This window comes from Rhinolophus sinicus, chromosome 15, assembly GCF_057876585.1.
Source record: "Rhinolophus sinicus isolate RSI-liver-muscle chromosome 15, RSI-T2T, whole genome shotgun sequence".
Taxonomy (NCBI): Eukaryota; Metazoa; Chordata; class Mammalia; order Chiroptera; family Rhinolophidae; genus Rhinolophus; species Rhinolophus sinicus.
In genome coordinates, this window is record NC_142515.1 from 75,294,226 (window position 1) to 75,307,433 (window position 13,208).

Consider the following 13,208-nt stretch of genomic DNA (forward strand, 5'->3'; position numbering starts at 1 on the left):
TGGCTTCTCTTTCGTCACCTGTTTAGGGGATGACCCCTGCCTCATAAGGCTGTCACGTAGGTTCAGGTGGGGGACGTGTGTGCGGCTCCCAGCCAGGCGCCTGTATATGGCAGCTGCTGGTTAAACACTGGCCTCTCCTGTGTGTCGCCCTACCCTGGCAAGTCTACCCATCCCAGCTGATAGGAGACCGTGGGGTGGCAGGGGCCTGCCTGAACCCTGGCGCACCACGTTTCCTTTGACTGGACTTGAAGTCAAGTCACTGGCCCGGGTTTCCGCAAGTAGCTGTTTCCTAGTGTCACCACTTCTGATAACCTTACTTAATGGAGGCCGAGGAAGGAGCAGCTCCGAAGTTCTCCTAACGTGTTCCCAGGTTGCTCCAGGTGCCAGCACCCCGGTGCAGGTCCTGGCAGCTGTGGTGACCTTTGGGGAGAGCCGGCCCATCTGTCTGAGCTGGGAGCACCCTGTCATTTCTGAGAAGAGGGTGCAGTGGGGGGGCCTGTCGGCATGGTGCGGGCTCTGGGAAGCTGGGGGCTTGGGCTTGGGCTGCTGGTCTTCTGATGTGCGGCTCCCCGCTGGAAAAAGGGCGAGGCCAGCAGGGGCGTTTCTTAGATGAACATCCTGGAGTGGGGTGCAGGAGGGGAGGCGTGGACCTCTAACCAGGAAGGCCGGGGCACCCCAAAATCATGGTCTCCAGTGTGGAGTGCACGACCAAGACCTGAACGACCGATGGCTGAGCACATTTTGTCACATTCGCTCTAGGGCCTTGTTCCCTGTGGGGAAGCCCTTTTGTTCCGCCATTGGCAGCCTCTGGGCCCAGGTGCCTCAGGGACCGCAGAACCTCAGCTCTGGGATTCTCTCTAGGATCAGCCCTGCTGGGGGCAGGCAGGGAAGTGAGCAGAAAAGGCAGGAAGCAGCTTATTTTATAACCCACCCCCCTCACCCCCGAACAGTGCAGTTCTCAAGGCAGGCCCCTGCAGAGCCTTGGGGTTGGGGTGGGGGGGGGGTTGGCTGCTGGCAGCATTGTCCTCACAAAGCCCCTTCTCTTGGCCACACAGAGGTCAACAGAGGAGGTGGGAGCCTGCATCAGGTTGACCATGGCGTTCTGGTACATGCTGGTGCAAGGTGTTTGCTAAGGGTGGGGGTGGGTGCTTTCGGAATGAGGGTGGAGGAGCAGGACCATCTGCTAAGCTGGTAGCTAAAGGCCCCAACTGTGGGGTTGGAAGACTTCCCCCGCCCCCAAAGATAGGGGCTCCTAGTGGAGTTGCTGAATGGAGAACCTTCTAGACTTAGGCACGTTTCACTTCTCTTTCCTGACTGGGGTGCTTGCTCAGGATCTTCAAGCGAAGGCCCACTGTCAATGCTCTTAGCAACTCGGGGCTCCCAGGCCAGGAGCAGGGCCAGGCTTGCTGGGCAAGAAAGGTGGACGGTAGAGCACTGGAGAAAGTCCTTGGTGCCCTGTCCAGCGCCCGCCAGCAGGGTCCAGAGCTCCAGGGAGCTGGGGCTGCGGAGGCTCCAAGGGGGACCTACAGCTGCTGCCCACCGGGCTGCAGGGCGAAGGGCCCCACCAGCCAGCTGAGTGGGGGGCTGTGCTGCACACTCTCCAGCAGCTGTTCCAGCCCTTGCCAGGCCTGGCCTACGCCACCGCGGCTCTGGGCCAGGCGCTCGGCCGGCAGCTCCGAGATGGAGCTGGCAGAGGACATGAGGCTGTAGAGCTCACAGAGGCTGTGCCGTGCCCGCCTGACCCGCTGCTGGAGCTCGGCAGGGAGACCCTGGAGGCCGGAGGCCAGGTTGCTGTAGGCCACGTGGAGCTGCTGGATGAGGCCGCAGGCCCTGGACAAAGCCCCTGCATCAGGCACCTGCGGGAGGAGGGAAGGAGGTGAACGGGGGTCGGAGGGGAGAAGACCCTGGGAGCCTTGGCCCCTTGTACGCACCTCGTGGGTACTGGCTTTCTCTCCTCCACTGTTCAGGCCCAGATTCGGCGGCTGCTGCTCTTCTGGAGCCTGCTTGGCCTTTTCTATCTGGAAAGAGCCCAGCAGAGAAAAGACGGCTCTTGGCAGGGACCTTTCACACACTGTCTCCCTGGGGAGGTGAGGGGTTGGGGCAGGCCCTCCTCGGCCTGGCCCAGAGCCTCACGTCTACACCTTGTTGTGGAGTTGTAGAAATGCCTCAAGTTTACATCCAGCTATGCCACAGTGGGCTTCTCTTGTAAAGAGGCAAGAATCCAAATTCCCCATGAGCTCTTCAGGGAGATCAAATAACAGTATCCATGGGATTGTGTCACCCCGCCCCCCCCCACACACACACACAGCTTAAATCTCTCCCATGGCTCCTCAGTGCCTGTGGGATAAAACCAACTCTCCGTGGTCTGCACAGTCTGCCCCCAGGATGTCTCAGACCTCACCTCCTGCTGACACCCCATCGCACTTTGCAAATCACCGAACCCCAGATCCCTGGGCTCCCCCTACCCTGTTTCCACCTTCACTTCACCTGCACCCTGGCTGCCTTCCTCTTCCTGAACACGCCCAGCTTGTTCTCAGGCACTCTGTTCTCGTGCTCCCCCCTTCTCCCCAACTCTGCACTCCCCAACTCTGCACAGCTCTCCTTGGTATCCACGCTCTCCTGCCCGGCCCAGGGCCTCTCTGCACGGTTGTCCTTTGCTTCCCCATTGCCTGTAAGTACAGCTGTCCCCCTTATCCACAGTTTTACATTCCATGATTTCAGTTCTCATGGTCAGAAAATAGTAAGTGGAAAATACCAGAAATAAACTGTGTTTTAAATGGCATACCATTCTAAATAGTGTGATGAAATCTCCCATCATCCTGCTGTCCCACCTGGGCCGAGACTCATCTCTCTGTCCAGCATTTCCACACTGTATGCTCCTCACCCATCAGTCACATACGAATAGTCACCGTCTCGGTTAGCAGATCGGCTCTCAGGGTATCAGCACTTGTGTTCAAGTCACCCTTATTTTACTTGATGCCACATTCACATCATTTTTATTATAGTATGTTAAAATTGTCCTATTTTATTATTAGTTATTGTTAATCTCTTATGTGCCTCAACTATAAACTAAAGTTTCTCATAGGTATGTACGTCCAGGAAAAAACAGCATATTGGGCTCAGTGCTATGGGGCTCTCGGAATGTACCTCTTGCAGATAAGGTGAGACGAGTGTATTTGGTCTGCTTGTCCACCTCCCTCTCTGGGACACCAGCCCCGTGAGAGCAGTCCGTGGCCATCTTAGTGACCCATAGACATTGTCACCGAGGTGCCCAGTCAATACCTGTCAGATCACTCCACGCAGGTGGGGAAGCCATGGGGAGATCCTCAGAAGAAGGCGCCCCAGGGAGAGGAAGACTTACCAGCCTGAAGGAGTCCTCAAGCTGGGCCAGAGCGTCCCTGGCCTGGAACTGGCTGTGCTGCAGGTGGCTCAGGGCGTGCTCAAAAGCCCGCTGGCGGAAGCCAGGGGCAACGTCTCCCAGACGCACGAAATAGCTGCTCTGGTCGGCTGCGGACACCTTGGGCCCGGGCTGAGAGGCCGCCAGCTGAGCTGCAAGGGAAGACGGGATCACTCAATCAGAGGGGACCCTAGGGGCGTCCAGGGCCGGGGTACAGGGACAGCAAGCCCTCACTGGGAGCTGGGGCCCGGCCCATCCTGTTCTCACCTTGCTCCTCGGCAGTCATGGGGTGGAAGATCTCTCCCAGCTCCTCCTGCTCGTCCCCGACTGTCGCCAAGCCCATGGCTCCTCCTTGGCTGCATGTGGTGGCCATGGGCCCTGTGTCGTCCTTGCCCAGGGCAGCCCCTTGCGTGAATGGTGCCACAGCAGAAACAAGGTCCAGGCCTGCACAGAGAGTGTCTGGGGGACTGGAGACCCCGCAGCGTGGGGCTTCCTGGGGGTTCTGGAGAGTTTGTTCCCCACATTTGTCTGAAGCCCTGTCATTGATGAGTCCACCCCAGAAAGTGTCCTTGGCACCAGGTAACCAATTCTGGATGGTGCCCAGACTAGACTGCATAGCCCCTTTGGCCACACCCAGTGCCCCGGTGAGCCCAGTGGACACTGTATCTTTGTTGCCAGTCAGAACGACGTTGGTGGTGTCCACACCTAACTGGACAGCACTCTTAGCCACACCCATGGCCCCGGTGAGCCCGGTGGACACGGTGTCTTTGGTGCCAGTCAGAACCGTCTTGGTGGTGTCCATGCCAGTCTGGACGGTGCCCTTGGCCACACCCATGGCTCCGGTGAGCCCAGTGGACACGGTGTCTTTGGTGCCAGTCAGAACCGTCTTGGTGGTGTCCATGCCAGTCTGGACGGTGCCCTTGGCCACACCCATGGCTCCAGTGAGCCCAATGGACACGGTATCTTTGGTGCCAGTCAGAACCGTCTTGGTGGTGTCCATGCCAGTCTGAATGGCGCCCTTGGCCACGCCCATGGCCCCGGTGAACCCAGTGGACATGGTGTCTTTGGTGCCAGACAGAACCGTCTTGGTGGTGTCCATGCCAGTCTGGACGGCACCCTTGGCCACGCCCATGGCCCCAGTGAGCCCAGTGGACATGGTGTCTTTGGTGCCAGTCAGAACCGTCTTGGTGGTGTCCATGCCAGTCTGGACAGCGCCCTTGGCCACACCCATGGCTCCGGTGAGCCCAGTGGACACCGTGTCTTTGGTGCCACTCAGAACCGTCTTAGTGGTGTCCATGCCAGTCTGGACGGCGCCCTTGGCCACACCCATGGCTCCGGTGAGCCCCGCGGACACAATGTTTTTGGTGCTAGTCAAAGCAACTTTGGTGGTATCCATGCCAGTCTGGACTGTTCCCTTGGCCACACCCAATGCCCCGGTGAGCCCAGTGGACACTACATCTTTGGTGCCAGTCAGAACCATCTTGGTGGTGTCCATGCCAGTCTGGACGGCGCCCTTGGCCACGCCCATGGCCCCGGTGAGCCCAGTGGACATGGTGTCTTTGGTGCCAGACAGAACCGTCTTGGTGGTGTCCATGCCAGTCTGGACGGCACCCTTGGCCACACCCATGGCCCCGGTGAGCCCAGTGGACATGGTGTCTTTGGTGCCAGTCAGAACCGTCTTGGTGGTGTCCATGCCAGTCTGGACAGCGCCCTTGGCCACACCCATGGCTCCGGTGAGCCCAGTGGACACCGTGTCTTTGGTGCCACTCAGAACCATCTTAGTGGTGTCCATGCCAGTCTGGACGGCACCCTTGGCCACACCCATGGCTCCAGTGAGCCCCGTGGACACAATGTTTTTGGTGCTAGTCAAAGCAACTTTGGTGGTGTCCATGCCAGTCTGGACTGTTCCTTTGGCCACACCCAGTGCCCCGGTGAGCCCAGTGGACACAGTGTCTTTTGTGCCACTCAGAACCATCTTGGAGGTGTCCATGCCAGTCTGGATGGCGCCCTTGGCCACACCCAGTGCCCCGGTGAGCCCAGTGGACACGGTGTCTTTGGTGCCAGTCAGAACAGTCTTGGTGGTGTCCATGCCAGTCTGGACGGCGCCCTTGGCCACGCCCATGGCTCCGGTGAGCCCTGTGGACACAATGTTTTTGGTGCTAGTCAAAGCAACTTTGGTGGTATCCATGCCAGTCTGGACTGTTCCCTTGGCTACACCCAATGCCCCGGTGAGCCCGGTGGACACTACATCGTTGGTGCCAGTCAGAACCGTCTTGGTGGTGTCCATGCCAGTCTGGATGGCGCCCTTGGCCACGCCCATGGCCCCGGTGAGCCCAGTGGACATGGTGTCTTTGGTGCCACTCAGAACCGTCTTGGTGGTGTCCATGCCAGTCTGGACGGCACCCTTGGCCACACCCATGGCCCCGGTGAGCCCAGTGGACACCGTGTCTTTGGTGCCACTCAGAACCGCCTTGGTGGTATCCATGCCAGTCTGGACGGTGCCCTTGGCCACACCCAGTGCCCCGGTGAGCCCAGTGGATACGGTGTCTTTTGTGCCACTCAGAACTGTCTTGGAGGTGTCCATGCCAGTCTGGATGGCACCCTTGGCCACACCCAGTGCCCCGGTGAGCCCAGTGGACACGGTGTCTTTGGTGCCAGTCAGAACAGTCTTGGTGGTGTCCATGCCAGTCTGGACGGCGCCCTTGGCCACACCCATGGCTCCAGTGAGCCCAGTGGACACGGTGTCTTTGGTGCCAGTCAGAACCATCTTGGTGGTGTCCATGCCAGTCTGAACGGCGCCCTTGGCCACACCCAGTGCTCCGGTGAGCCCAGTGGACATGGTGTCTTTTGTGCCACTCAGAACCGTCTTGGAGGTGTCCATGCCAGTCTGGATGGCACCCTTGGCCACACCCAGTGCCCCGGTGAGCCCAGTGGACACGGTGTCTTTGGTGCCAGTCAGAACAGTCTTGGTGGTGTCCATGCCAGTCTGGACGGCGCCCTTGGCCACACCCATGGCTCCAGTGAGCCCAGTGGACACGGTGTCTTTGGTGCCAGTCAGAACCATCTTGGTGGTGTCCATGCCAGTCTGAACGGCGCCCTTGGCCACACCCAGTGCTCCGGTGAGCCCAGTGGACATGGTGTCTTTGGTGCCAGTCAGAACCGTCTTGGTGGTGTCCATGCCAGCCTGTACAGCACTCTTGGCCACACCCATGGCTCCGGAGAGCCCCGCGGACACAATGTTTTTGGTGCCAGTCAAAGCAACTTTGGTGGTATCCATGCCAGTCTGGACTGTTCCCTTGGCCACACCCAATGCCCCGGTGAGACCAGTGGATACTACATCTTTGGTACCACTTATTACAGTCTTGGAAGTGTCCATGCCAGCCTGTGCAGCACTCTTGGCCACACCCAGTGCCCCGGTGAGCCCTGTGGACACGGTGTCTTTGGTGCCAGTCAGAACCGTCTTGGTGGTGTCCATGCCAGCCTGTGCAGCACTCTTGGCCACACCCAGTGCCCCGGTGAGCCCAGTGGACACTGTGTCTTTGGTGCCACTCAGAGCCGTCTTGGTGGTGTCCATGCCAGTCTGGACTGTTCCCTTGGCCACACCCATGGCTCCGGTGAGCCCAGTGGACACAATGTTTTTGGTGCTAGTCAAAGCAACTTTGGTGGTATCCATGCCAGTCTGGACGGCACCCTTGGCCACACCCAGTGCCCCAGTGAGCCCAGTGGACATGGTGTCTTTGGTGCCTGTGAGAATAGCCTTTGACGTGTCCAAGCCCCCCTGAACAGCCCCTGTGGCCATGTTCACAGCACCAGTCACTCCACTGCAGATGGTGTCTTTGGTGCCAGTCAGCGCGGTCTGGGTGGTGTCCACACCGGTCTGAACAGCCCCTTTGGCCACGCCCACTGTCCCCATGACCCCACTGGCCACAGTCTCCTTGGTTCCTGTGAGCGCAGATCGGGTAATGCTGAGACCTCCCTGGACCACGCCTTTAGCTGAGTCTACCACGTTGACCACCCCGGAGGAGATAGCATCCTTGGTCCTGGTCATGGTAGAGCTCACCAGGTCCTTTGCCCCAGAGATCATCTGATGAGAAAGGACACACGTAGGCAAGAGCAGAGCTGGGAGGCACCTCACACCTCGTACTTCCGCCAACCGGATTATTCCTGATGTGCCTGGGGAGTGGGACCTGTCACCCAGAGGCCCCACCTCCTTATCCCCCACGCCTGATGTCCCCTGGACTCCAGGACTTGGCCTTAACAAGCTCACCATGGTGTCAGATTATTCCTTCGACTCAATAGATGTTTCTTATTGCAACCATGGGTCCCTAACACCTCTGGAAGCCTTGACAAGGTGCCTTGACCTTGGGCTCAGCAAGCCATTGAATTACATGTGTTTACTTATGGCAGAATTTAAGCCCGTTTCCCTGTTACAGTGGAGAGACCAAATTGCTTATTAAAATGAATATTCAACTAAGAGAAGGCAACGAATATTTAGAAAAATAACAATGGAAAAATTACAGGGATAAGTATTGGGTTCAAGCCATAGGACATTGTCGATAATTTTCATCATTTTTGACCTATCCAAGGGCAGTTGTCTCTATTTCAACCAAACTACCAAAGGGTTGCCACCACTCAGGTTCAGCCATGAGGGTGCTATTTTTAATTCAGTGATTCTCACCCAAGGCAATCCTGCCCCCCAGAGGACACTGGGTGATGTCTGGGGGCATCTGTGGCTGTCACAACTTGGGGGAGAAGGTGCGGCTTGCATCGAGTGGGTGGGGCCTGGGATGCTGTGCCCCATACAGCCCCAACCAGGAGTAATCCAGCCCTAAATGACCACAGTACTGAGGTTGAGAAGCCCTGAAATTTTATCCTCACCACCTGCCTCCACCCCAGCACTGAATCAAGTGAGCACCTTGGTCTCTGCCTGCAGAGACATGGGTTCAAATCCCAGCTCTTTCCCGCACTTGCTGTGTGACCTCAGGCAAGCCACATCCCCTCTCTGAGCCTATTTCTAAAAAATAGTGATTAAAACAGCTCCTCCTTCGAGGATTGTGGAGGAAATGAATCAAGGTGCCTGAAGCTCTTTGCAGGTAGTTAGGTGCTCAATTAACATGAGTGAAGAGGAGCAGAGGCGTGCATAAATGGGGAAGGAGTGAGGGCTTTAATTTGGGCCAGAGGGCCTGCTGAGGTTGAACCCAGTGGTTTTTCACCCTCTTGAGATGCTCACATCTGGCTGAGCTGAGACCAGAGGGAGAATAGGAAGACCAGAGTAGGGGCGTGAGCTGGCAGAGGAGTTCCTATCAGGAGATCCACCCTGCTGTGGCCTCAGCTGGCTTACATCATCTCCTCCATTTGGCCTGGCCTTGGGGACAGGATAACGTGGGCGGTTCCCACTTATCCAGGACCAAGGGTGGATGCAGCCTCTGCCCATGGATCCTGCTGTGTGATCTTTGGCAGGTGGCTCAGCTTCTCTGTGCCTCAGCTACTATGTGCTCCCTTCCTCACAGGGTGGTTGGGAGGATTAACTATTAAGCAGAACATAAAAAGCATGTCACCCAGAGCCTGACACATGGTGAGTTGCTGTTGTTTGAGTCACATTGTGCTAGACACAGAGTGAGGGACTGTCTGTAGACTGGAGCCTGACCATGCTGGCCGGTGAGGCAGTACTGCACCCACTTCACAGATGTGGAAATGGAGGTTCAGAGGGGAAGGAGCCACCCAGAATCCCCGCAGCAGGACGCATGGTGTCTGCCCTCTCCTTGGGCAGGAACCAAAACATCCCGGGAGGGGGTCCCAAAACATCCCCAAGGGAGGTAGAGCCCATCAGACCAAGTTCTGACAGTCAGTCCCTCTCACCTTGTCTGAAGGCAGCGGCAGCTTCTCCAGCCCCCTGGCCATCTGCTCCGGGTCAGTGGCTGCTGTGGGGACAGGAGCTGGTCAGGCACCCGGGGAGGATGAGGGAAGCAGGCTGGCATCAGCCACCCTGATGCCCATTGCGCAATTGGTGGGCACAGCCCAAAAGGTTAGGAATGTCCCAGCCACCCTGCCAGGGACAGCAGGAGGTGACATCTACAGCCATAGGCCTGAGTCCCTCCGGCCCTCCAGGGCCTCAGTCCCCTGGAGCAAGGGCTCCCTGGTGTTTTCTCTGCCTGGGTCCTGGATGCCCACCCACAGGAAGCCGGAGGGAGAGGAGTCAAGGCCCTGGCCCGCCTCTGCCACAGCCGGCAGCTGCCTGTCAGACCTGGGTATGTGGAGCAGAAGTCAGCTGCCTGGGGCTCTGGGCCCAGAGCAAGACCCACCTTGGGCAGCCACCCAACCCCGGGCCCTGCTGCATCAGCCCTTCTGCGTGCCCCGAGCACCCCGCCTGAGCAACTAGAGGGTGCGGAGACTCCCAGGATGTGTCACTCCAGGGAAGCTGCTGTCCTCTGGGAACCAGGGTCACCATCCCCAGTGAGTTCAGGCATGCAGAACACCCAGTTCCTGGTCCATGGGTATAGGAAACAGGGTGATGGGAGGTGGTGGGATGGAGAGCGTGAGGAACACTGCAGGGAGACAGGCTGCGTTCACATCCCCACTCTTGCTGGTAATGCCACTCACCCATCATATATGTATACCTCAGTTTCCCCATCTGGCACTAAATGAGTGTTGCCTACCTATTGAGATGACACTGGCACAGATGAAATGCCCCCAAAGTGGCCAGAGCGCCATGCGATGGGATTTCTTAGTGTTCGGCTCCCCCTCCAGTCCCCCACCCCCACCCCGTGGAGCTGTGTACTCACCCTGGGTTGGGGGCTGGGCAGCCTGGGGGATGGGAACACCTGCGGGATCAGTGACCGGCCGGGCCCCTCTCGCTGAGCTGTGGGTGTTGGCTACCAGGTTCCGGGCAGAACTGAAGCCAGGCAGGGACCCCAAGAAGCTGCCCAGGGTCTAAGTGGGGAGGGGACAGCATAAGCAGGGTCAGGCTGCGGTGGAGTGAGCTGGGAAAACATTGGACAGCCCTGGGCTCGCACATCTCCTCAGTCCTGGGTGACCTTGTGTTCACACCTCAGTTTCCTCACCTGGACAATGGGCAGATGCAGCCAGCCTCTCATGGACAGAGGAAAAGGTCATCCTCTGGGTTTCCAAGACCTTCCACAGCCCCCGTTTCAGAGATGGGGAAACTGAGGCTCAGGGAAGGGCTGAGGCTGTCCCAAAATCACACAGCAGGGAAGGAGCTGAGGTCTGCACGAGCCAATCCCCACCCTCAGCTCGGGACAATTGGGAAGAGTTGGCACTATGGCTCTCAGAGCCCTTCCACCCCACCCAGAAACCCCCTTCAGACTCTAAGACAGTGGAGGTCACCTCCCCAAGGTTCTGGGGGTCTCCAAGCCTCGGCAGGGATCTTCCCTCCCGGGTTTCCCCTCACCTTGCCCTTGGGTTTGGGGGGCTCCTGGCCTCCTTCCTCTGGAGCAGACATGGCAGTACTCTAAGCAGCTGGAAGCGGGCAGAGAGGGTGCGTGAATAGGAGCTCCCAGGCCTCCTGCCCCACACCCACAACCCTCAGCAGACCCCAGCACCCACCTGGAGACCCGGCCTCACCCTGGCATTGCTCACCTGGACTGCGTGAGGGTCCTTCGGAGTGACTGGTGCCGCAGCTGGCAGCTGGCTCAGCTTTCAGCTCCCAGGCCTTATAGGGTCAGGGGCGGTCGTGGGCCGGGCCAGTAGAGGCAGGCGGCCAGCGGGCTGGGGGAGGGCCCTGGGCGGTCACGTGCCTGCCTGCCCGGCCCAGCGTGGGCCCTGAGCCCAGCACCTTTCCCCTGCTCTCAGTGCTAGGCCGCCTCTGCTCACGGCACCTGCCCCCAGCAGGCTGGGTGATTCGTGGGCCGTTCTGTGCTCGGAGACATGGCCTATATGCCCTCGTGGCCTCCTCTATCCATCCACGAGATGGTCACAGTTCAAATCTCTGCTCTACTGGGATGCCTTGGCCTCAATTTCCTCTCCAGACTTCTCACCATGGCCCATGATATTCTGCTTCCCCTCTGCCTTCATCTCCCCTGGTTCTCTCCCCCTTGATCACTCCAGCCACGTGGGCCTCCTTGCTGTTCCTCCAAATTTCCAATAACTGTCCTGCCTCAGGGCCTTTGCATGAACTGTGCCCTCTACCTATAGCACTCTTCCCCAGACACCCACACAATTCCCTCCCTCCCTGTGTCCCCTGCAATAGGCAGTACCTGGCACACAGTCAGCACTTAATAAATGTTTGGCTAAATGGGCCAACTCATAGGGTAGTTGTGAGCGTGAAATGAGGTCACGTATGACCTGTTTACCCCAGTGCCTAGTACCCAGCAGGTGCTCCACAGATGCTAGCTTAGCATTGTCCAGGCAGAGAGGAGCAGGGTCTGTCTTGAGCAGGGAGGGGACATGTCACTCTCCAGAAGGGACTTCCTTTGTGTAAGGGCCAAAATGCAAACCAAGACAAAGCACCAACATAGCTGGGGGCACCCTAGGAGTGAGATCCAGGCCCAGTGGGTTCGGGCCAACCTAAGGTGGCTTCCTGGAGGAGGCATCCCATGCTGGATGCCGCAGAGATAGATTTTGAGCTGGGACCCGGAGCCTGTGTGCAGAGCAGGCTGTGTGGGTAGGTGCATATATGAGCAGAGGCGTGACCGCCACAGCCTCCCTGGGCTGTTTTCCCTTTACCTGCCCCTGAAACAGGGATCACAGTTGCATGCTGGTGGGGGTTGGACAAAGACCCATCTGGTGGCTCTGGGCTCTGAGCTGGAAGAAGGAAGAGTCTAGCCTCTGGGCCTGATGACCCCCAGGTCATCTCCTTGGAGCTGTTACCATGTTTGCCAAACAGATGTGGAACAAAAGGGGGGGGGCCCAACCTCTGTCCTCCAGCCAATACTTCCTAAAGGTGGCAGTGGGAGGTGGACCCTGGGTGTGTCTCTTCTCTCCCTGCAGAGCTGCCACAATCCAGTGAGGGGGAGGGGAATCAAGCAAAAATAAAAATGATCTGAAACAGTGAGTCAGGTCTTGTTCCCCCTCTGCCCACAGCCCTCCAGGGTACCCACCTCCCATGGGGTAAAGGCCCAAGTCTTTCCTGTGGCCCATGGGGCCCTGCACGACCTGCCCCCATCTGCTCCCTGCCTGCCGTCCCCTCCTCCCTCTCTCCCCATCCCGTACTCTGCTCCAGCCACATGGATCTGCTTGCTATTCTTCCACATGCCAGGCAAAGGTCCTACCCCAGGATCTTGGCACATGCTGTGCCCTCTGCCTGCAATGCTCTTCACTCTTTGCTCATATGTCACCTCCTCAGAGAGGCCCTCTTGGACTCCCTCGCTTATTTAAAAATATACACCCCTCCTCGTACCCCCCCACATAAACTCCCCATCATCCCTCCCTTTGATTTTTCTCATCATTCTACTAACACTAAGAAAAGTAATTTATTTTTCTTGTGTATTGTCTGTCTCCTACTGTATTGTCACGTCGTAGAGGACAGGATTTTTGTTTTGCTCACTGCCATGTCCCCAAAGCAGAGAACTGCATGGCACACAGCAGGTGCTCTTTAGATATTTGTTGAATGAACAAATTCATGAGTGAATAATAGCTTCTGTGAATGAGGAGTTTACTAGGATTGGCACAACTGCCTTATGACTTTCATACCCATTTTGCAGAGGAGAAAACAGGTTTGGAGAGGGGAAGTCGCTTGCCCACCCACTTGTAGGCAAGGCTGAGACTCAACTGCAGGGTGTCAGGAAGCCAGGGAGGTTCCTGAATCTGGCGGGAGGGAAGTGGTCAGGGCTCCCAGAGTTGCCCCTGGGCCAAG

The 13,208-nt window shown here is 57.9% G+C and overlaps 1 protein-coding gene across 3 annotated transcripts; it reads right to left on the bottom strand.

Moving 5' to 3' along the window:
• Positions 1–1,116: 1,116 nt before the first annotated feature.
• PLIN4 (perilipin 4) lies at positions 1,117–11,114 on the bottom strand. Of its 3 annotated transcripts, none has more exons than XM_088792297.1 (8): positions 10,994–11,114; positions 10,806–10,873; positions 10,180–10,327; positions 9,257–9,315; positions 3,665–7,481; positions 3,362–3,549; positions 1,932–2,018; positions 1,117–1,856 (listed from the first exon to the last, which is right to left on the bottom strand). In XM_088792297.1, exons 2-8 carry the CDS (start codon positions 10,854–10,856, stop codon positions 1,524–1,526), a joined length of 4,683 nt encoding a protein of 1,560 aa, XP_088648423.1. In that variant the 5' UTR covers positions 10,857–10,873; positions 10,994–11,114; the 3' UTR covers positions 1,117–1,523. The 3 variants fall into 3 exon arrangements, with proteins under 3 accessions (XP_088648423.1, XP_088648421.1, XP_088648422.1); XM_088792295.1 differs by having other exon boundaries at positions 9,257–9,318; XM_088792296.1 differs by having other exon boundaries at positions 9,257–9,318; positions 10,961–11,023.
• Between the last annotated feature and the right edge of the window lie 2,094 nt (positions 11,115–13,208).

Bases quoted from the DNA above. Each gene is read 5' to 3' on its own strand.
- PLIN4 (XM_088792295.1), bottom strand. From the start codon at position 10,856: ATGTCTGCTCCAGAGGAAGGAGGCCAGGAGCCCCCCAAACCCAAGGGC. The intron at 7,482-9,256 runs GTGAGAGGGACT...CTTTCTCATCAG, and splicing joins TGCCGCTGCCTTCAGACAAG to ATGATCTCTGGGGCAAAGGA. The intron at 3,550-3,664 runs GTGAGAACAGGA...CTTCCCTTGCAG, and splicing joins CATGACTGCCGAGGAGCAAG to CTCAGCTGGCGGCCTCTCAG.